Here is a 22,598-nt window from a genome sequence, read left to right as displayed (position 1 = left end):
CTCGATGTGTCCCTTTCACGTTGATGTTTCCCTCCCTCCCACTCTTATCTGAACAAAGTATGGAAAAATGTTCTCGGGTGAGGATTTAAAAAAAAAACAAACAAACAAAGACACCCTCACCTCCCTTATTAAGGTTCCTGGCTTCCTCCCAGAGGCACAGCTGGGATGCATCTGGAGTAGCTGAGGGCACTTGCCTCTCCTTCCCCTCCAGGCCTTGGAGTAGACATCCCCTTTCTCCCTCCCCCTGGAGCAGACATCCCCTTTCTCCCTCCCTGACGCCTCCTCAAATACCGGGAATTCCGGCGCCGCTGGGAGCCGAAGTCAGGCTGGGAACTTTCTCGTGCAGCTGGGGGTGGCTGGGAATGTGCAGCTGGGGTGGAGGAGGGGAGGGCCAGCCTCTGTCCTGACCTTGGGGAGGCTGCAGTGGAGCAGTCCCAGGCCCTGGTGTGGAGCATGGTAACCGCTCATACCTGAAAAGCCAGAGGCTAACACTTTTGAGCCAGGCCAGGTCCTGGACACCTTACCACCTAGGACCCTTGGAGTCCCCCGAGCCTCAAGTGGGTGGGGAAGTGTTCCTTCCTGTGCCCCCAGTGGCAAGAACAGTGAACAGCACTCAACAAAAGTAGGGCTTCGGTTGGGCTGCTGCGGGAGATGGAATCCCAGCTCTGCCCCTTCCTGTGACTGGGCAAATTCCTTATCCAATCTAGGCCTCAATTTCCTCATCTCTAAAGTGGGGATTAAAATCCTCATTTGCCTTTTAGGGCTGTTGTGAGGACTCCAAGTGAATGAGTTCATATGAAGTGACTAATGCCCATGGTATGCCATTAGTACTCAATAAATCTCAGGCTTTTTCGCTGCTGTTACTTGATTGCTGAAACTTCAGATTCCTAGGCTCCTGTCCTGGAGGTTCTGACGCCATAGTCTGGGACTAGATCCTGGGGCCTCTGTGATTTGAACAATGTGCCAGTGGGTCAGAGGCTCAGACACACTTGGGAATTGAAGATACTATCACTGAATCTACGATGATCCTTCAAGACCGGTACTGTTGTCTTCATGGTACATGAGAAAACCCTGGCTCAAAGGGTTACATTGACACTGGAACCTCAGAGGATTCCAGGGAAGGTTAAATTAGTGTGAAAGTACAAGAGGGTAAATGTTCAATGAAAGAAGCTAATGTTACCAAAGAAATTGATTAGATGATGCTTCTCACTGGGTATGCCATAGCAGGGAGGGCACAGAAAGATCCTAATATAAAAAGCCAAAGAAAAAAGTTAAATTAAAAAAAGCCTTTGGCCTTGGCAGGTTGCTTAATGGTTAGAGCACCATCTCCATACACCAGGTTATTTTGATCCCGTCGGGGCACATACAAGAATCAGCCAGTGACTGCATAAATAAGTGTAACAACAAATCAGTTTCTTTCTCTCTCAAATCAAATTAAAAAGAAAAAAAGCCTTTGTGTCTATGACCTTAATGTTTGGGGGTGGGGCACACTGAGGCACTACATAGAGTTCTCCAACTACAGAGGGGGAAAAGAGATCTGATTATGTGTGGGTGAGCACAAGAACTGGAACATTCATGAAGGTGGGGAGTGGTTGCCAGGAGAAAGACAGAGGAGGGACAAACTTTTCTCAGAATCTCAAACCTGATCCACTCTGATATTAGCATGGACCTGTCTCAGAAGTTCTGTTCTACCAAGACCCAGCAGAATCCAATTAAGGATGGATAGTGGTTGAGATTGTTGATGGATCAGAAGAGGGTTGTGTGAATAAGATGCATGGTTGAATAGACAGACATGGATGAATGGAGAGGGTTGGATGGAGATGGACAGATGAGATGACAGGTGGATCCATGTATGAATGGAGGAATGAATGCTAGTTGGGTGGGTAGGATGATGGATGGATGAACAGAGATGATTGAATAAATCAAGCCATGTGGGAGGGATAATGGACTGGAAGATGGATGAAATAGACGGAAAGATGGCTGCATGGATAGATGTAAAGATGGCTGAGCGGATGAGATAAATGGGTGACAATGAACACATGAACTGGATAGACTAAGGGAATAATTTCTACTCGAAACAAACTTTCTAACTTGGCATCTCTGGACGGGCATCAAGCAGTTCATAAACCCTCTGAAATCATACACTAAATTGTAATGTCCAGTTCCCAATAATTCTCAAGAGTTTGAGACTCCCCAAATCTTCAGAACTAGAGTTGTGCTGTGACGGATCTTCCCATTCATTGCTCTTCTGTTATCCCCCACTATCTCCAGAATAGGAAAAGAAACATAATCTCATGGTATTAATTAACAAAATATTAATGAAATCCCCTTCCCCACCCCTGTTGAGTTAAGGTAAGTAACAAGGACCACTCGCCAAAGCAGACCCCGAGTTGGAAAAGCTGCAGCAATTTTAGACTTGTGTTCAGTGTCTGGACTTCCGGGTGAAGTTCTGAGAGTCTGTGGCATTTGGCTGAAGTCCTTGCTTTTCAAGAAGCCCGATATCCTGGCTCACATGTGGAAAGGGGCATCAGGAGCCCCCTGGACTCTGCGAAGGCCCACCGATTCCTGGGTGGAGGCCAACAGAGCAGGGTGGTTCAACCTGACCTGGGCCTTGGCTGGCCGTAGCCGCCCGCCACCCCCAACATGGATGTTGACTGTGGTGGCATAGCTGAGCCTTCTAGTCGCAGGCAGCTGGGGCTGGGGTGGTGGTGAAGGTGCCCGTGATGTGGGGGCAGAGGAGGACCAGGGACCCCGGGAAGCTTGGGAGGCCTCTCGTCCAGGCCCTTGCCGCCGAGCTAGGCTCTGGCTGATGTATGAGGCTGCCAGGTATCTTGAGAGAGCAGCTGCATTGGGGCCCAGGAGCTGACGGGTTGGGGGTGGGGGACTGTGGGGTGGAGTCAAGTCTGAAGACTCTGACCTGGCGATAGGAGAAACCGAGTGGCCACCTGGTCTGGACAAAACCACAGTGGTCTGAACTGGGGTGGGGGACAGGCCCTGAATGTCCCACAAGCCTCCTTGCTCAGGCAGAGGGATGGCAGCTGGAACATGGATGTCTGTGAGGCTCTTCTGCTCCACCAAAGGTGTAGGTTCGAGGACCTGGAGGTCTGTGAGGCTTTGCTCCTGGAGCAAAGGTACAGCAGTGGGACCCTGGATGTCTAGGAGGCTTCCCTGCTTGGGCAAAGGTGGGAGTGCTTGGACCCGTGTGTCCATGAGGCCTTGGGGCTGGGACAAAACGGTGGCAGCTGGAGCCTGAATGTCTGGGAGGTCCTGGGGCAAAGACAATGGAGCACTGGCTGGGATCTGATGGTCTAGGTGGCCCCCATGTGCAGGCAAAGGTGAGGTATCCCGAACCTGAATGTCTGGGAGGTCCTGGAGCAAAGACAATGGAGCACTGGCTGGGATCTGACGGTCTAGGTGGCCCCCATGTGCAGGCAAAGGTGAGGTATCCGGAACCTGAATGTCTGGGAGGTCAGGTTCCAAGGGCAGTGGGGTGTTGGCTGGGATCTGATGGTCCAGGCAGCTTCCAAGCAGAAGCAAAGGGTCAACGGCTTGGATGCAGCCAGTGGCTGGGGACCGAACCTCCCTGGAACCTCCCTGCTTAGTTAATGGGGTGTTGGCTGGGCTCTGGCAGTCAAGGTGGCCTTCTTGCTTGGGAGTAACAGTGGTGGCTAAAACTGTGACGTGAGAGCTTCCCTGCTTCGGCAAAGCTGGGGTGGCTGGAACTTGGCTGTCTGTCTGGCATTCTTGCTGAAGGGAAAAGATGGCAGCTGGAAGCTGTATATCCCTGTGGCTTCCATGCTCAGGCAAAGAAGTGGTAACAGGAACGTGTGTTTCCAGGTGACCTTCTTGATCAGGTGGAGCTGGAATAGCTGGAACCTGCACACGTGGGGGGCCTTCCTGCTTGGGAAAAGGTTCGGTGGCTGGAATCTGGATGTTGCAGAGGACTTGCTCAGGAAGAGGGGTAGCAGCTGGAATCTGGGTGCCCCGATGGTCTTGTTCAGACAAACTGGAAACATCTACACCCTGGCCACCCAGGCAGCCTCCCTGCTTAGACAGGGGTGCAGCAGCTTGAACCTGGGCAGCGGGGCCCAGGGGGACAGATTCCTGGGCCAAAGTCAGTGGGAAGGCCAGCTCACATACCAACACGTGTCCAAAGGCAGGCAGGGGCCCTGTGTCCGAAGAAAGGAGGATTGAATCAGGACTGGCACCGCAGCATGGGCCACCTCTGCCAACCACATACCTGGACCTCACCTGGCTCGGCCTGCTCATGGAGCAGGCAGGGAGACAGCTGCGGTTGGGCCAGTGCCCGTGGCCGGCGGCGGGGCGCATTGGCCGACGCCCGCGTCTCAGCCCGCTGCATCTGCTGGATCCGCTCGCTGTAAAGCCGGGCCAACTCTCGCACTCGGGACGCAGCCCGCTCCACGCTGGGAGCTCGAGCCTTCCCACTCCCACTCCCTCCACCCAGGTCTGAATCTTCCAGAATCAGCAGCGGTTCTGGGAAACCCGGCCGGGCCAACTGGCCCTGCTCTAGAGCCTGCCAGGCGCTCCGGATTTCTGAGCAAGAGCGGAATCCCAGCTCATCCTGAAATCCAGGATTCCGGATGCCGTCCTGGGGCTGGAAATCTGGAAATGATACCCCTTCCTCCTCTTCCTCTTTCCTGGCCCTGCCACCTGAGGTGGGCTCTCCCAGTTCTCCAGAACTGCCAGCCGAGAGCAGGTCCCTCCTGGTGGCTAGAGCCTCGTCTGGCTCCTGCAGAGGGCCCGGCAGCCAGGAGTCCCGGGGGAGGGCGGCAGGGCTGGGAAGACCAGGCATGCTGGGGACAGTCGGTATGACTGGAAGGCAGGGCATTTCAAAAACACTGGAAATGTCGGAGAGACTGGGAAGGTGGGGAATGGGGGGAATTTCAGAAAGGCTGGAAATTTCAGGGAGGCTGGGCACGGCAGGGTTTTTGGTAAGGCTAGGAATGTCGGGAACTTCAGCGGCACTGGAACTTTCAAGTCCCTCTAGCACGTGGAGTGGGGAAGGGCCCCGGTCGTCCATTTCCAGCTCTTCCTCCTCCTCTTCTGAAGAGTCCCGGCTGGGCAGGGCGGGGAATGTGACGCTTTCACCTTCACATGGCATCTGGGAGTCTCCTGGGAACTTGGGAATGTCGTGGGGCGGTGCCTGTAGTGGGCACTGGGAAGAGACCAAACATCAGGGTGCGCTGGCCCGCCCCGGCCCCTGGCCTGTGCCTGCCCGAGCGAACAGCCCCAAGGATGCCGCAAGGGGACGCCCAGCTCACCCCCGCATCCTGGAGGCCTCTTTGATTCAGTAGTTCCAGGATTTCTTCAGTGATTGAGGTCCCAGAGGGGTCCAGCATTGGGGGTTCAGTGTCCTCCAAGTCCTCGGGGGGTCCAGAAGCTGGACCTGGTGGCTGAGGCTCTAAGGGAGGGTAGAGCTCCCCCTCACTGCCAGTATGCTATGAGGAAGGGAAGGATGGAGGGCAAGCACCAGGGCCACCAGCCCCTTCTTCCCTCAGATGAAGGAATTCAACTCGCTGCTCCCTCTTCCATCAGACCCCAGAGTCTGGGTCACCAGACCCCACCCCAAAAGAATTCTTACCTTGAGTCTAGGCTTAGCTGGGAATGAAGAAATGAGAGAAAGAGTGAGACATAGGAATAAATATTACTCCTTATAGTTGATGAGCTGCCCCCCATCACCCCTCCCCCGGGGACACTGGGCATCCCATGGGGAGAGACAGACAGACAAGGCTAGACCTGGCTAGGCTGGGCAGTCACCTACCATTCTGTGGAAATGTGACATAAAGGTTCTTCACTGGCTCTGGGGGGAGGACACACTAATGTCAGGGGCCCAGCTCCCACCCTGATTCTTAGTTGACCTTTCTGTGGAGGGAACTCACCAGACTGTCTGCGGCCACGACGGATAGCGCAGGGGCCTGGAGATGGAGCTGTGGGGGGGGGCAGATCAGAACCTCATTATGAACCCAGCCCCAGGCTTCTGGGAGGAGGGGCTGGGGGCCAATTCCTGAGTCCTGGGGGAGAAGTAGAGGGCGGGACTCCAGGTTCCATCTCCTTTACCTGTGTTCCTTTGTCCAGGAGTGAAACTTCTAGCATCTCGAGGTTGGGGAGACCCAAGTAGGGGTGTTGCAGGCTCTGGGATAGGCTTACTTTTAGGAGCACCTGTGGTGAGAGACCTGGGGCTAATAACCTACTTTTCCTTGGAAGTTAACTCCTCTACCTCCACACCTCCCAACCCAAGGCCCCAACTCACAGTGCAGGCTGTTTTCAAGAAGAACTTGTTTTGCCTGAAAAGACACAAGGATGAGGGTGATGAGCCAGTCTCTGAGCACCCCAGCCCCAGTAATGGTGCTGCTACGCGACAGGTGCATTGCACGACTGATGACAATTCATCCTCACAACCCTGTGAGGTCAGTGCTACTACTCCTGGTGAGGAAACTGAGATCAGAGAGGTTGCCCCAAGTCACAAAGCAGGAACACGGTGTAGCTGGGATTCAAACCCAGGCGGCCTACTCTGCAACTTAACCATCGTGTTCTAAGAGTCCCCTGCGCTCGTGGTCTTCCAGAACTATAGGCGGGGGTGGGAGTCTTCACCGCTCCGACGGCCCCCAGCTCTGGCAGGAGCTGTACCTTGGCTGGGATAGAGGCAGGGTGGTTCTCAAAGAAGAGGCGCTGGAGACAGTGAATCCAGAGCCTCTTCTCCTCTTGGTTCTTGGCCTGGGGGTAGGTGGGGACAGAACGGGAAGTCAGGTGTGCGGGCTAGGGGCTTGCGGGAACCCTGTCCACCCGGCCCCACTCCGCTCACCTGGAGCAGGTGCCTGTGCTTGGGAATGGTCAGATCGGACACCTTGAACCCTAGAGGGTCACGAGGACTCTCGCTCACACTCAGGTTGCAGCACTGGATAGGGGAGCAGAGAGGGCAGCAGGCTCAGAGCCGTTGGACTCAGCGACGTGCCCCTTGCATTTGAGTCCCTACCCCCTAGAACAGCAGTTCTCAACCTGTGGGTCCCAACCCCTTTGGGGGTTGAACCACCCTTTCACAGGGGTCGCCTAAGCCCATCGGAAAACACCTATTTCCGAGGGTCTTAGGAACGGAGACACCGCTCCTCTATCGTCTCCAGGCGGGTCCGCCTACCTGCAGATACGCCCACATACAACATGAGGAGCTGTGTTAAAGTTCCTAGAAAGATGTGCCCTGTATGGTTGTATGGGGGTCCCCTAGCCCCCCCCCCCGGTTGACCCTCTCCACCAGGCTGGGCTCTGCTCTCCCTCCCTGCCTGCATCTGGATCAAGAGGTGCTTCCCCCATGAAGACACTTGCCTGGTGGGCAAATCCAAGTCCTCCCCCCTGCATTCTGCTGGCCTCCCTCTCCTTATTACACCCTGGCCCATCCTCAGACTCAAGAAAATATGGCCCTTTCAAGCCAGGTTGTCCTCCTTGCAGACCCTGCCTCCGGCCACCCCTTTAGGTAGACAGGTATAGGTACATAGAATATAGCCTGCAGGTAACATTTCCGCCCTTCCCCCACCCCAGAACTCACAAAGATGTGACCCTTGTAGGTGTATTCCGGTCCCCTGCGTTTGGCCACGAGCAGCATCCGTGAAAATAGAAAGAGCAGCCGCTCACCCCCTCGAAGTCGGGGCCCGCCCCCTCCGCCACCTCGGAATGAGCCTTCTAGCACCAGCTCCCCGAAAGCACTGAGCTCCGGGCCCGTCCAGCCGCCCAGCCGCCGCTGTACTTCCTGCCCGGACACAGAAACACACGGGTGGGAGGCACATAGGGCATTAACAACCGGGCCTTGCTGTCCCAGCCCGCCCTCCGAGATCACTTCTGAAGCACTGACCATCCCCCCAAAGGCCCTTAAGTCCACTCCCCTCATCCAGCACACCCTGGAGTCACCTGGAGGCGTGCAGCATGTTCCTGCTTGCGCTTCATGTCATTGATGTACCAGGCCACCGCTGTCATGGACACGATGGCCTCCTCCACCATCTCGCGGCCTTCGGTGCCTGGGCCCTCCACCCAGTGCTTGCCTAGCTCCTGCCGGGCAGCCGCCGGGCACCCAGGGAAGGGAATAAAAACAGAGAAAAAGAAAGAATGATAATGACAGAGAGAGAGAGAGAGATATAAAGGTAGGAGCAGAGATAGAGACCCAGAGATGGAGAGACACAAACAAGAAGAGACAGAAAATGGAATCAGCTGATGCCAGTCCCCACTGCCAACGAGACCCTAGCCCCAGCACTGGCCCAGTGTGTAGGGACTGAATGCCTCCCCAGGCCTTGCCCGGCTTGTCCTGGGTTCACCCTCCAGAAGCACCACTGGGTGGTTCATGGGCAGGACCTGGCCCTTCCCAAGCAGACCCCAAGGGCCACAGCGAACCTGCAGCAGCAAATGGTACTTGAGGATGCGCTGAACAGGTTTCAACAGGAAGCTCTGCAGGGGCAGCGAGTGGTGGAGCTGGGCCTGGCGCTCCTGCAGCCACAGGGCTGCTGGCGGAGACAGTGACAGCTCCCGGAGCAGGGCTAGAGAGCTGGGGGCACAGCACAGGTCAGAGGGGGGCGGGCAGCTCTGGTAGGCAGGGCTGGCAGGGGTCAGGGGCTGGCAGGGGTCAGGGACAGGTTAGGGAGAGTTCAGTTATTATCACAGTCTGGCAGGGGTTGGAGCTGGATGGGTCAAGCGGAGGGAGGCTGGCTGTCACAACAGATGGTGGGCACAACCTGGGCCCCTCACCTCGGGTAGTTCATGCAGTACAATGTGTAGATGTCAAAATCCTCGCTCTGCGGGTGACAGGGGAGTCAGCAAGACCTCAGACTTCCCATGACCCCCCTAGCACAGGCTTGCTCCTCACTTACCCAGGCACCAACCCGGATTGAGTCCTGCCCCACCCCCCACTCACCCTCTGCACGAAGCACTCTGCAATGCCCCCTGCACCGCTGCTGCCCTCCAGGTCCTCCAGGAGCTCGCTGTGGGGAGAGGAGAGAGTGAGGGACCGCCCAGCCCCACAGTGCCCGCCAGGGGAGGGCTCCAGGTGGTTGCCAGGATCTGTCTAGGGGATGTCACATCCAGAGGAAGAGTCCTCTGATCCCTACATGGAACATCAAAACCTGCCCAGACTTCCTTGGGCTGAGTCACATTCCTCAGCCTGAAATCTTGTCATAGCTGGCCTGAGCCTGGGTGTCTCATGTCATGACCTAGGAAGATCAGTGTCCTAATTTTCAGAGCTGTGATGATCTCAAGATGTCATTGTGATCACGAGATCTTGTCATGACTCTCAGATTCCTGCAATAATCTTACGATCTCGGCCCTGGCCAAATAGTTCAGCTGGTTAGAGCGTCAGGTTTGATCCCTGGTCGAGGCATATACAAGAAACAACCCATGAATGCATAATAAGTGGAATAACAAATCGGTATCTCTCGTTCTCTCTCTCAAATCAATTAAAAAATAATAATTTAAAAAAAGGAATAACTTGCCCCTGGCCAGTTTGGCTCAGCAGTTAGAGCGTCAGCCTACAGACCAGAGAGTCCCGGGTTCGGTTCCCGTAAGGGCACGTATCTCCGTTGCCGTTTGTCCCCGGCCTGGTTGGGTCGTGTGGGTGGCAACCATTTGATGTGTCTCTCTCACATCAATGTTTCTCTCTCTCTTCTTCCCTCTCTCCCTCCTGCTCTATCTGAAGATAAATGCAAAAATGTCCTCGGGTGAGGATAAAAAACAAACAAACAAACACCCTTATGATCTCCTGATTCTTGGAGTCCAGCGTCCTACTCGCTGGGGACCAACCATCCTGATTTGTCCCGGACTAAGGAGTTACCAGAACACAAATGCTCACACTGTCGTATCTCCAGGCCCCACCTGAGCCTTGGATGCATCGTGCTCCCAAGTCTGACACAGTGCTAAGACCCATCCCAGTGCCTGGACCTGTCCCCTTGTTTAGACTTGGACCCCATCCAGATCCTCAGGCTCCATCCCCTCACTCCTCCACCAGTCTGGGTCCTCCCTCCCAATCAATGTCTCAACACCTAGCCCCCATCTCCCAGCCCACCAGCCAGTGCCCCCTGACCTGCTGAACTCGTAGATGTCCTCGATGTTTGCAAACAGTGTGCCCACCTGCTCTGTGCTCAGCCCCAAGACCCCGCCTTCCAGCAGGGGGCCCAGGTAGTCCTGTGGGGATGACTGGGGTTACTGAAGTATAGGGGCTGGCCTGGGTCCCCAATGCCCCCAGGTGCCCTCCTGCCTCACCTCCACAATGCTGCGGAGGTCCCGGACATAGGCCCGCTCTGTCTCCACAATCTCACGGGCCACACGCTCCAGCCTCGAGGGTTTCACCAAACCAGGGGTCCCCACAGGCGACAGATGCAGGCGGATGGGGGGCCCTGGAAGGGGCTCTGGCCTGGAGGCTGAGCAGGCAGGGGTGGGCCCTGGGGCCAGGTCCCCCTCAGAGCCCACTGTGCTCAGGGATGTGGAGCTCCCAGAACCTCGAGGGGAGGCCATAGCAGGGGTTGTGGAGGCTGCTGGGGTTGTGGAACAGGAGGTCAGGGGGACTTCCCAGCTGAGTGAGTGCTCTCAGCCCCCACACTCACACACACTTAGTCAATGTCTTTCCTGAGGCTCCCTCTCCTCTTCCAACAGTGCTGCCTTGGTCCGGTCCAGTCCTCTCCCATCAGGGTCCTCTCTGGGCTTCTGGCTTCCACTTCTCTTATTCACCTCCATGCATCAGCCTGGGATATCTTTATTAATTTGTCCATCTGGCCCTGTCACTCCCATGAGTATAATTCCTTCATGCCCTCAGAATAAAATCCAAAGTCCAAACTCCTCAGGTCTAAAGAACGCTGTGCAAGGTGGCCATTAGAGAGCATTCCACACCACATCTTATACTCCAGACTCCAGTCACACTCAGCTTCTTTCAGTTACTTAAATAAACAGCGTACTCTTACCCCTAGGCCTTTGCATACACTGTTCCCTCTGTATGGAATACTCTTCCTTACCTTTCCCAACTCGTTTCTCCTAATCCTTCTATTCTGTTTAGATGTTCCCTCCTCCGGGAACTTCCTCCCCCGACCTCCCAGACTAGGTTCCCACAGCCCCCTGGGCTTTCCCCATCCCAGCTGTGACCACTCTGCCCTGGGATACCCACTCTGGACTGTCACTGTCTAGGGATGGGTCCACCTCCCCCACACTTGGAGCTCTGTGCAGGCAGGGCTGAGGCTGTCCTGGTCACCCTGTGTTGCCAGCATTGCCCAGCGTTGGGCCAGCTACAGAGGCCTTCAAGGTGTCTTGAATAAAGGGATGAATGACCAGAAGGTTCCACCCCTCCCTTGCAAGCTCACCTGTCGGAGTCTCACACACAGCTGCACAGTCACACACTTCACTTCTGTGGTGGGGGCCAACGGGCGAGCTGGGTTTGGACAGGCTCAGTCCACGGGCTCCCTCTGGCATGGCTGAGTGGCTCAGCGGCTTCTGCAGAAAGACCCCCTTCTTGGATATCAGGACCCCATAGGCCTCCCTGACGCCCACACTCACAGATTGGGGGCTGAGAATTAGGAGTGTGGTCTAAATCCAGGGAGGGGCTTCTGGGAGTAGTAACTCAAGGGGCAGACAGAGGCAAAGTGATAGAGAGTGGGGGAGAAGGAGAGAGAACATAGAGAAAAAGATGGAAAGGCAGAGACAAAGAAGAGTGAAGATAGCAAAAGAGTCGCTGAAGCTAGGAGTCTGGTCTGCTTGCGGCTGGAGGCTCAGGGATCCTGGGAACGGTTGGGCTCTGGCTGGAGCCGAGGGTGAGGGGCAGGGCTGGGAAAAGCCGTGGGCGGGAGGCCGCGGGGTCCCAGGGGAGGGCGGAGGAGGCTGGGGGACCGGATGCCAGGGTCCTGCAGACAGATCCCTCCCCCACCGAGAGCTGCGAGCTGGGGCGCTGGCCCTGAGCCCTCGACCCCCCCCTCCAGCCAGTCCCTCCACGATCCACTCTCTGTGCCCAGCGCCTTCCCACACCCCGCCAGCCCCCAACTCCCGCCAGGCCTCCGCTCGTCCCCCGCCGGCACGCCCCCTCATTGTTTAGCGGCAGCGGCGCCGCCCCCTCCCCCAGTCTGTCCGGGCCTCTCGCCTTCTCCCTCACCTCGGGGAGTCTCCGGCCCGAACCGAGGCAGCCCAGCTCCTATTGGACCCCTGGCATGGTCCCGGGGGAGACGCAGAGCGCACTCCTGGGTCCCGGGTCTCTCAGCAAGTCAAGGGTGTGAACTTCGGGCTCTCAGGCTCCGGGAACCAGAATCCGAGGTCTTTTGGAAAACGGGGTGCAGCGGTCCGAATTTCTTGGTCCTGTAAATGGAGGATGCTGGGAGCCTGACACTTGAGTCTCAGATGGGGCTACTGGGGACCCACATTCCTGAGACTTCTGGATAGGGCAGTGAGTGGCTTGGATTCCCGAGTTCCCCTAACTCTAGGAGCAGGAATTAAACCACTTCCAGGTGGCAGTGCAGGCGAGTCCCAAATTCCTGGGTCCCCCTGAAGTAGTGGGCGCTTCTGCCCAAAACAAACTGGTTGGGGCGCTAGCAGTCCAAAACTCAAATTCGTCCAACCACGGGAGTCTTGGGTTCGGATTTCTGGGAACCCTGGGACGGAATCTCCGGTTTGGGACCCTAAATTCTTCAACCCGGGGTGCAAGAAGCTTGCCCTCCAGGGTCGCGCGGGGCTGATGTCCTGGACTCCTGGCTCCAGGAGGAGGCGCTGGGCACCTGAGTATCTGGGGTCCTCTAGCCTGCACGCGGAAGCCTGTGCTTCGGGGTCTCTAAGGACGCGGTGCAGAGACTCCGAACGCCTGAGCCCGCGACTCCGGACCCCTCAGGCTCCAGGATGGGTGGCACAGGTCTAAAGCAGCGGCGGTGGCAGCACCACTTCTGCAGCGGGAGAGTCTAGTCCCAGCTGTGGGACGAGAGACGGTCGCCTGAGACTTCCCCTCCCCCCAGCCGCCTGGGCTCACATCCTGTTCCCGCCCGCGGGGGGGAGGGGTCGCCTTCCGGCCGTCCAGCCAGCTAAGGGTTAAAACCCCTCCTATTTGGGTTCTGAATATTCATGAGAAGGCGAGTCCGGGGCAGGCTACACTCCCACATTCCAAACTCCTCGCGGACTTTTCCCTTTTTCAGCAAGGGCCTTCGAGGCGTGAGAATCCGGAGCCGGTCACGCACTTTCTCCTATTGGTCAACCCCAAAATTTTAATTTGCATATACAATACAAAACGGAACTGTCCGGGAAGATCACGTGGCTCAGAACAACTGAAGGACCCCACAGCGAAGGGGTGCGGCCGGAGCTCCAGTGGCGCAATCGGTTAGCGCGCGGTACTTATACGACAGTGCGAAGCGGAGCGATGCCGAGGTTGTGAGTTCGATCCTCACCTGGAGCAATTTTGATTTTTCCCTTCTCATCAGCTTTTATAAACTTAAACATTTTATAAATCGACATCACTTAGAGGAATGACTATTGCGATTTCGGGGCTGGAAAGACTCCAGGGACTCTGGTGACCGTCGGTTAAGGAATGTTCTGTATCGTGGGGAGGTGCCGTTTTAATCTTGGCCGCTAGAGGGTGGTATCGCCTTTTAGATGCCTGCACATTTCTTTGGATCAGCAAATCTCAGTTTAAGACTTGAGCAGATGTGTCAGGCTGTGGGTCCTCCGTAAACCGTGTATATGGCACGGCCTCTTTCTCCGTCTTGATTTTTTTCCCCCCCGTTTCATTGAGATATAGTTACTGTATAACATTGTACTGTATTGGTCCAAGGTCTAGCATAATGATTTATGTATAAAATGTGAAACAATTATCATGGTAAGTTTAGTTAACATTAGTCACCTCACATAGTTACAAATATTTTTTCTTGTATGTCTTGGAGTTTTAACTCTTTTTTTCCCTCCCCAGTTCCGAATCGATTTTTTCCCCCCAACAAATACCTAACATCCATCCACTATGTGATCAACTACTATTTACGGTTTAGGCATGAATGATACTGCAGTGAAAAGACAAAGTCCCTGTCGCTAAGGACTTGACATTCTAATGGGGAAGGCAGATTCCTATAAACACAGGAACTAAGTACATTTCGTACGTTTGGTGGTCATAAATGTCATAGAAAAAGTAGAACAAGGTAAGAAGGATGGCGGAATGGGAAGTGGGGTGTGGGTTACAATAATAGTCAGGAACCTCTCACTGAGGAGACGTTTGAACAGAGGCCTGAAGGAGAGGAGTGACCAATAGGGATACTAGGGGGATTCCAAGCAGAGGGCACAGCCAGCACAAAGGCCCTGTGGCTGAAGTATGTCAGATGTATTTATTGGTGGAGCAGCTGAGAAGCCAGTGTGGCTATAGCAACATTGACCAAAGAGAGAATCAGTCCATATAAACTGGTTAAGAATGTAGGACTTTGGCTTTTATGTGATCTTACTCAAGTGTCATGACAGGTTCCCTTTGTTTGTCTAGTGGGGGCAGTGGGGAGAAACTGAGGGCAGAGGTCTGAGCCAGGAAACTAGGGAGGGGCTGCTGTGATGGTTCAGATGGGAGATAATGCTGGATACAACCAGGGTGAGGGCCAGAGGAGGACGCAGGAGGGTGGATTGTAGATTTAGATGAATCAAAGAGGATTGCTGTTGGACTGGGGTGTGGGTTTTAAAGAGGAGTCAAGGGGACGCCCAAGTGTTTGGCACTGGTAGCTGGTGCCCTTTTTTTTTTTTTTTTTTTTTTTTTGAGAAGGTGAGGAACAAAACCGAGATGTTTGTTTCTTGTTCTTTCAGTGTCTGTAAATGTCTGCAAACCTTGCTCTTTCCCTCTGCCTCCCCAATGTCTTTAAGTCTCTGGGTTTCTATCTTCTCCAACCCTCTTTTTAAAAATGTGTGTGTGTGTGTGTTTGTTTTTAGAGAGGGAGAAAGAGAATCATCAATGTGAAAAAGAAACAGTTGCCTCCTGTACGGTGCAGTGCGTGGGATGACACTCAACCGAGCCACACCGGCCAGGCCAGGACAACCCTCTTTTTTTTATGTATGGGGACCAGAGAGGGCCCTTTCCCACAAAAGTTTCCAGGAAGAGGGGATCAAAGGTCAGAGCCTGCCCACAGGCAAGGGGGCAAGGGGAGAGGGCCAAGGACGGGTGAGAGGCCATGGAGGCGTGAGGTGGGCAGGGGAGGAACTCGAGGGGAGGAGGGGAGGGAGGACACTACCCCGGGGGGAATGAGTTGGAGGAGGGCAGAGGGAGCAGAGGGGTGGGCAAGGGAGGGAAAAACAAGGAGTGAGGGCAGGGATCGAGAGAAAGGGGAGAGGGTGGGGGGCGGAGAAGAGGAGGGGAACTGGGAGAAAAGTGGGGGTAAGAGACAAGGGGCTGGGGGTGCTGGAAGGAAAAGATTAAAAAGGGGAAGAGGAGAGGGTTACTAGGGGAGAGTTGGAGAGGGGGAGGAAAGACAAGGGGAGGGGAGAGGTGGAGTAGGCGGGTAAAGAGAGGAGGAACTGAGAGGGAGGAGAGGAGGGGTGAGGGTGGGAAGGGTGAGCAGAGGGAAGTGGGGGGGAGGGGAGAGGAAAAAGGGTGGGGAAAGAAGGAAGGGGGGTCGAGGGGGAGGAGGCCCCGGCGGAAGGGGGGTGGGGCGCGGGTACTGACGCGAGGCGTCTTCCGGGCTCCCGGCCCCAGGGTGGGTCCTGCCGCCTGTTGCCTTGTATGGTCCGAGGACGCCGCTGCCCCAGGCCCCGCCCCCACGCGCCCGAGACCCGTGCACCCCGGGCTCGCGCTTCACTGGCGCGGAAAGGGAGCGATACCAACAGCCCAAACTTCTCTGCTCCCGGCAGGCCGAGATGCGGTTCTCTCGGGGCCCTAGGGTGCCCGAAAGCCCGAAGCTACAACTCGGCCATTCGTACCGGGGCTGAGACACCAGGGCCTAGAATTCTAAGTGGCGGAGAGACTCACTCCGAGATTCCAAAATGTGTCGACATAAGACGTCCAAACTTGTAAGAAGTTTTTGAGTTTACTTGAGCCAAACTGATGACAGTTGCTGGGAAGGAAAATCTCGAGGGACTGAGAAAATGCTCCAGAGAATCGGCAGATTTGCATCTTATCTTATACAGTTACAATCAAAGGAGGAGGGGTGAAGGGGTTACATGAAATCCCTTGGTGATAGATTGGGACCTCGGGAAGAAAGCAAAGCAGAGAAATCTGTGAGACTGGATAACAAGTAAAGAGACAAATACTTCTTTTACATTGGTAGGTACGGGATAGTTAACAGTTAAGTTGACAGCACAGAGAGATGATATGCAGGAGAATGACAATGAGGGGTTCTGTGGTCCTGTGTGCTGGTGGGAGCTTGTGCCCTGAGGGGATTACTCTAGCATTCCACAGGTATGTTATCTTAGGTGGGAAAAGTCCTTGGACAGGCTCAGTTAAGGCAAAGACTGACCTTTGTCGAGAAAGATAGGTGCCTAGGGCATGACTACCCACCAGGATTCCCTTTTGCCTATAAAGTTTTAATTTTAGACCATTGTACGTGGTTACTTTAGGTCTCTGAGTGTGTAAGGTTTGCCAAGCAGGCCTTCCCTGAGCTTGTCAGGTTTAGGTTATGTGGCTCCTTTTTGTCCACAGTTGCCATTCCAGAATCCCGGGGCCTTAATGCTGCCTCCACCAAGATTGCCGGAGTCTCAGCTCCCCACAGCCCCTCAGGTCCTGGATGCCCGGGTGGTGGGCCCCCAGGACCGAACCGCAGGGGCCGCCCCGCCCCCGCCCGCCCTGGGCCAGCGCCCCGGCACATTCCGTTCTCCCCGCGCCGCCCCACCCTGCCCCCTCCGCCCGCGGGGACTGAAACATCCCCTCCCCGCCCGGCCCAGCCGAGAGCTGGGTCAAAGAGCCCGACCAGACTGGAGCGCCTTCGCCCTTACCACGCCCTGGGAACTGGCTCTCCCGGTTTTTACCGGGTGACCTCACCTGGCCCCGCCCTCTCAGGTGAACGGCCGGTCCCGGTGACATCACTTCCTGCCAGGTAAGTGCCGCAGGCTTCTCTGCTCCGGAAAGGTTTGGAGGAGCTATGGATGGACTCTCCCCGCTTCAAAAAAGGGCCACTCCATCCACCCTACTCTTCGCTGCCTCTAGACCGCAGAAAAACCAGGATTCGAGTTTACACACACGTTTTTTTATTTAAAAATTCCAAAAAACACAAAAATAAACTTTAACAATATATATTACTTAATATATTATAGCATACTTATAATAATTATTCGATCATTTCCAGTATTACAAAAAGAAGAAAAATACAAGGGAAGCAGACGACTCAATATATATAAATACTATAAAATCTATTAGAATAAATAAAGTCGTCATAAATAAAGGACCCAATGGCTGGGGGGAGGAGGTTGACAATGACTTTTGACTACTTGCTTTTGGAGGGAAATTTGAGCACCAGGACTGACCCTCAAGAGAGGCTCCAGTCACCAAGTCACACTGGACCTCAGGGGTCTAGGAAAAATCAGGAGGGGGAAGTAGGGGCCTATTATTCACAGCATCGGGAAGGTGAGAGGTGGGGTGGAGAGGGCTCACTGCCACCCTCAAATTTGCTACATCTTTAAAAAAAAAAAGACTCCATAATACACTCCTTCCTCCAACACCAGAAACACTGAGCTTGCACACTGGGGACCTGCCCCAGCATGGGGTCAGGGGAGTGGGTTAATGCATCTTGGAAGGCAGTGGGGCTACTTGATTAAGAGCTCCCCAGTTGCCCACAGCACAAGAGAAATGGCCCCACCATGAGATCCAGCTGATCTGTACTGGGCAGGCACTTGTCACTCAGACACTGAGATACGATTGAAAATGGGGAGTCGCCGAGGGGCTACGGGTGGCTGGGGTGGCCCAAAAACCCCAGCCTCGAAGACAGGAGAGTCAGACCCTCCCAGGCTGCTGCCGCTGCTGGCATAATCATCAGGATCAGATCCCAGGGAGTGTGCAGAGGGGCTCCGAGCCAGGACACCCCCAGGTCCCCAAACACTGCTGGGGGTGGCCCTTCGGCAGGAGGGGCAACAGGCTGGTGTGGGGTCCCTTCGGGCCACAGGGGTCCCAGGGGCAGCAGAGAAGGCAGAGGGTGAAAGTGGAAGGTCCCCAGGTGGTGGTGGTGGGGAGCTGGAGGGAGAGAAGGACAGGGAAGGGCCTGGCAGGCCTGCTGGTGGTGGTGAGGATCTGCGGCCGGAGGGCAGGCCTGAGAAGCTGATGCTCTGACGTAGCACATGGGGGTGGCCAGGGGAGGCCAGGTCCTCATTGGGGTTGTGGATGAAGTGGCAACGTGAGCCGTAGGGGCAGCGGCCCTGGAGGTAGAACTTGTGGCAGAGTTCTGTCTTGTACTTGGGGTGGCGACTGGCCTGGCGCAGCTCACCCTGGCCGTGGGCAAACTGGCACTTAGCCCCATAGCGGCAGCGCCCACTCTCTGAGAAGGTCCGACATAGCTCGGTCTTGTATCGGGATGAGGTGGTGGGGGTTGCAGTAGGTGAGGCCGACAGTTCAGTGCCTAGGCGGGGAGCCAGGGGTGCGAATCCTGGGGGTGGAGGCACCCAACCGCAGCTTCGACCTTCCACCAGGCTGGTGGACCGGCTAGGCAGGCGGGTAGTGACCCCAACAGGTCTGGAGTCGGGTGAGCCTAGGCTCCAGAGTCCTGAGGAAGTCCAGCCAGGGCTGGACTCTGTATCTCCATGGTCGGATGTCAGGTCAGGACTCAGCGACAGGAGGCTCTGTGGGAACAGGGATCAGTTAAGACACGGAAAATGCAGGGTGACGCCCCTCCCCAGCTGCAGGGCACCTCAGAGCTTGCCAGTCTGGTTTGTGGGCTCCTGGTCTGAGCCCCACCCACTCACAGAAAGCAATGGGTTCGGATCGCAGGGATCCCGAATTGGAAGTTCTGTTTCGGGGCTGAAGCCTATCTCAAGTGACCCAGGAATCCTGGCTTCCCAATTCAGGGCACACCACTGTCCACCAATTTTGAGCCTCTGGGCCTCTCGGGATCTGACTCCGTGAATCGTCTTCTCCAGTTTCACAACTGGAGGGCCGGCAAAGGTAACCTAGGAGTCCTCCTCTGGGTCAGGGAGTGGAGACAGAAGTCGCCTTCCCCTCACCCCAGAAACGCCTCCGCACGCAAAACCGCGCCCTCAGCAACTACTTGGGGAGGTGGGGGGGCAGGTATGGGGCCATTTCCGCCTCCAGACAGCTCTGGTCTGAGAATACTCCAGCTTTTCATCTCCAAAGACCACTCTACCCATGTTTGGGCCAAGACCCGAAAGTCGCTGGCTCAATTTTTCACCGCCAGGGAATCACACTGGTCTGAGAAGGAAAGGAGGACCCCGGGCCGGAGCCAGCAGTGTTCAGGAACTCATTTGGGTAAGGAGCCAGGGGTCCCAGGCCGGAGTGTGCGATGCCAGAACGCTCTAGTTTGAGAAGCGAGTCAGTCAGGCCTGGGACCGGACCCCAAGGACCCCAAGGTGCGGTCGGAGGGGACTCACCTCGTAGATAGCAGTGAGATCCATGGCAGCGCAGAGGGCCAGCGCAGGGGGCCAATCTGCGGGAGAACCCAGGCGAAAGTGGGAGCGCTGGAGCCAAGCTGCGGTTGGTTGGAGAAGCTGGTGCTTATATAGAGACAGAAGGGGGCGGGGCCAGGGTGGCGGGCCCTGGTGGGTGGGGCCAGGAGGGGCGCTTCCCGGACGCGCACCCCCGGCGCAGCCCGCCTGGCCTGGGACTGGTTCCCTTCCGCCCCGCCCCGCCCCCGGTTGAGACACGCCTGAGCTGGGCCCACGGGTGGCCTCGACCCAGTGGGGAGTGTGTGGGATGGGGGTGTTGGCACAGTTTTCAAAGCTGGAAACTGAGGTGTAGGGAAGGGAGGTGGGGGCAGGGCTCCAGGGGAAACTGACAAGAGCTGAGGCCGAGGCAGTGGGCGTGCGCACGAGAGAAAGACCCACGCAGGCGGGGAGAGGCACGGAGGGAGCCAGAGACTGAGAAACACAGGCAAAGAGAAACACACAGAGAGATACACAACAGCGGGAGGGAGAGACACACACTCAGGGAGGCATACGAAGAGAAGGAAAAACAGGATAAGGAGAGGTGGGGAGACAGACAGAAAAGACATGAAGAGACAGTCCCAGAGACAAATTAAGAGCAGCGAGAAGCTAGAGGGAAGGTCAAATAAAGAAACAAAAAGGTCCCTGTCCTGTTAACTCAGTTGGTTAGTGTCGTCCTCATCTGCTAAGGGTGCGGGTTCAATCCTCCCCCGCAGGGCACATACAAGATACAACCAATGAATACAGAAATAAGTGGAACAACAAAGCAGTGTTTCTCTACTTCTCTTAAAGAAATCAGTCAAGAACTGCACCTCAGTTTCCAACAATTTTTTAAAAAGAAACAAAAAGAGGTAGAAAAGGGAGAAACAAACACCCCCCCAAGACAGAAACCCAAAGGAGCAAAATAGAGAGAGGAGACCAACCGGCCTGGCAGAGAATTCTCTTGTGAGACTTGCCCACCTGTCTTGGTTTCGCTCTCAAACAGCGCAGACTCTGATACTTGGCAAGACTGGAAAGGGACCTCCTTTCCCAATTTCACAGCCGCTGTAGCCTCTCACCCTCCTTAGACAGTGGCACTTCTGATGGCTTCCTCTGGGTTAGGCACTGTCACATATATGGTCGTGTGAAAATGCTTAAAATATGTTAACTCGACGAGGGGTTATTGTGTGCATTTTACACATGAGAACCGGGAATAGAGGCCAAGTTACTCTCCTAGCTCTGTTTAGTAAATGGCAGCAGCCTAATACAAGGACCTTAAATCATGTTAAGAGTGTGCCCTCAGAAAATTAAAGATTGGAAAGGGCAAGATCTTTTATCACGGTGGATGGTTGCCTTGACTAAAAGCTGTTTTGAGATGGAAGAAATGGATCATTCCCAACTGATGGTTGGATGGGTGTCATAGAGGTGTGTGCTTTGAGGGAACTCTAAACTTGCCAGGAACACTCACCACATTCTCAAGTCGTTTATTGTCAAGCGGTTGCCCTGTATGAGAACTTTAAGATCTTAAGAGAATATTGGTTAGCTGGCTGCCCTCCGTGAAAATATGGGGGCAGAAATCATTGCCACGGAGTGGTTTATAATGATGCGAAGTTCACTCTTGCAGGCTGTGACTTCGGGCTTGTATTGAGGTGAGGAGATTCGATCTGGCACGCAGACCTGCCTCATCTGACAGAGTTCTGGGGAATCCCTGGTGTGGAGCTGTCTGGGGCCGGCCGAGGGGCCTTCCCGCTGGTCCCGTGAGCTGGGTGGCTGCGGGCGGGTCTGGCACGGTTGCAGCCTCCCGCTCGCCCGTGACTCACTCGCAAGGGGCGGGGGAAGGGGGCTTCCTGGAAGCCGTGACGTGACGAGGAGGCTCAGCTGGAACGCGAGTTTCTCTCCTGTAACCAGGGCTTCTGTCGCCTGTAAACAGAGGCTCGAGGACAACGGGAAAGGGTGAAAGGGGAGGTGTCTGGCACCCGCCTCCCGGCTGGGCTCCAAATCCCTGTGCCACTAGTAGGACGAAGGCAGCGGGAAAGCGGGAGGTGGGGGGCACCTTGGGATCCCCAGAGCCCAGGTTGGCTCCGGTTGCGACCCTGGAGGAGGGATTTCAGTTTCAATTCTCCGGAGATTGGGAGCATTCCCCATCCCTGAGTCAGGCTGACCCCCTCCCCTCTTCTATATGCTGAGTCATGGGCCGGAGAACTTGGATGTTTGGGATAGGGTGACTCTCAAAGAGGCTGGAGGGGGAGGGGTGCTAAGGCACAGGGAGGGACAGACCACCCACTGAAACACACACGGGTATCCCAGAAGCCCGGGCCTGGGGCCCTCCTTGCTCAGATCTAGGGGTCCGGGGTCTCCAAGCCACCTCCAGGCTCAGACCCCTTCCTTTGTCAGATCTGAGTCCGAGCCCCCAGTCCTTCTGCCCTCCGATTTAGCAGCCCAGCTCCCATCCCCCTCCAACCTCGTCCTGGCCTCAGGCGTCCCGGCCTAGGAGGAAGTTCGGGGCAGAACTCCTCCCCACTCCGCACGTAGCCAGTGGGAAAATCCGTGGCCCCACCAACGGCCGGGAATCCCCTTTGGAATGACGATGGGGATAGGGGATGGCCGGGGTACCCCGTGCAGGACACAGGGGGCAAGTTCTAGGCGGGTAGCAGAGGGGAAAAGGGGCGGAAACCAGAGAAGCTAAAAATACAGCGAGCACTTCCGGCCTAGGGGGAGGGGAACGGAGAGCAGAGTTTCCAGAAAAACAAGCGGGGACGGGAAACGCGGGGGTGTGAGAGCCCGAGTGAGTGCGAGGGCGAGCGGGGCCCTGTACTGGAGGCACGTGTGTGCCCGCTCCTGGCGGGATTGATTGGGCCTGAGCGGGTGCGGGGGGCTGTGTGCAACTGCGTGGGCCACCGTTGTGTGCGTGTGTCTGACGCTTTGTGAAGTGTGGGCGCTGCAGGTGCGAAAGTGTGTCCTAGACCGGGTGTGTGAGACCTGGGGTGCCTGCGACCCACTTTACTGTGTGAGGCCTGTGTCTTACAATCCCACTTGACATGACTGTGAATAAATGTGTGAAACCGCCTGGGCCT

At 55.7% G+C, this 22,598-nt stretch overlaps 2 protein-coding genes and 1 non-coding gene across 3 annotated transcripts; 1 reads left to right on the top strand and 2 right to left on the bottom strand.

Moving 5' to 3' along the window:
• Positions 1-2,342: 2,342 nt before the first annotated feature.
• Positions 2,343-12,969, bottom strand: PLEKHG2 (pleckstrin homology and RhoGEF domain containing G2). The gene is made up of 20 exons (XM_036275995.1): positions 12,122-12,969; positions 11,340-11,469; positions 10,252-10,523; positions 10,073-10,173; positions 8,912-8,978; positions 8,746-8,792; positions 8,395-8,545; positions 7,918-8,055; positions 7,559-7,759; positions 6,824-6,916; positions 6,649-6,735; positions 6,272-6,305; positions 6,079-6,180; positions 5,901-5,948; positions 5,783-5,821; positions 5,603-5,619; positions 5,283-5,459; positions 4,252-5,176; positions 3,454-4,169; positions 2,343-3,351 (listed from the first exon to the last, which is right to left on the bottom strand). The coding sequence occupies exons 2-20, from the start codon at positions 11,446-11,448 to the stop codon at positions 2,509-2,511; spliced, it is 4,167 nt and encodes a 1,388-aa protein (XP_036131888.1). The 5' UTR covers positions 11,449-11,469; positions 12,122-12,969; the 3' UTR covers positions 2,343-2,508.
• Positions 12,970-13,308: 339 nt separating this feature from the next.
• On the top strand, positions 13,309-13,402 carry TRNAI-UAU. The gene is made up of 2 exons: positions 13,309-13,346; positions 13,367-13,402. It is a non-coding gene; the product is annotated as a tRNA-Ile (tRNA).
• Positions 13,403-17,253: 3,851 nt separating this feature from the next.
• Positions 17,254-19,580, bottom strand: ZFP36 (ZFP36 ring finger protein). Its single transcript, XM_036274989.1, has 2 exons — positions 19,495-19,580; positions 17,254-18,729 (listed from the first exon to the last, which is right to left on the bottom strand). Exons 1-2 carry the CDS (start codon positions 19,516-19,518, stop codon positions 17,794-17,796), a joined length of 960 nt encoding a protein of 319 aa, XP_036130882.1. The 5' UTR covers positions 19,519-19,580; the 3' UTR covers positions 17,254-17,793.
• Positions 19,581-22,598: the final 3,018 nt, after the last annotated feature.

The sequence above is a fragment of the Molossus molossus genome, unplaced genomic scaffold (assembly GCF_014108415.1).
Source record: "Molossus molossus isolate mMolMol1 unplaced genomic scaffold, mMolMol1.p scaffold_m16_p_21, whole genome shotgun sequence".
NCBI lineage: Eukaryota > Metazoa > Chordata > Mammalia > Chiroptera > Molossidae > Molossus > Molossus molossus.
The sequence above is the reverse complement of the archived record's forward strand: the minus strand, read 5'-3'. Positions and strand labels throughout refer to the sequence as shown.

Bases quoted from the DNA above. Each gene is read 5' to 3' on its own strand.
- PLEKHG2 (XM_036275995.1), bottom strand. From the start codon at position 11,448: ATGCCAGAGGGAGCCCGTGGACTGAGCCTGTCCAAACCCAGCTCGCCC. The intron at 5,949-6,078 runs GTAAAGGAGATG...CCCCCCCCACAG, and splicing joins TCCTGGACAAAGGAACACAG to CTCCATCTCCAGGCCCCTGC. The intron at 5,822-5,900 runs GTGAGTTCCCTC...TCCTCCCCCCAG, and splicing joins TCGTGGCCGCAGACAGTCTG to AGCCAGTGAAGAACCTTTAT.
- ZFP36 (XM_036274989.1), bottom strand. From the start codon at position 19,518: ATGGATCTCACTGCTATCTACGAG. The intron at 18,730-19,494 runs GTGAGTCCCCTC...CTGTTCCCACAG, and splicing joins ATCTCACTGCTATCTACGAG to AGCCTCCTGTCGCTGAGTCC.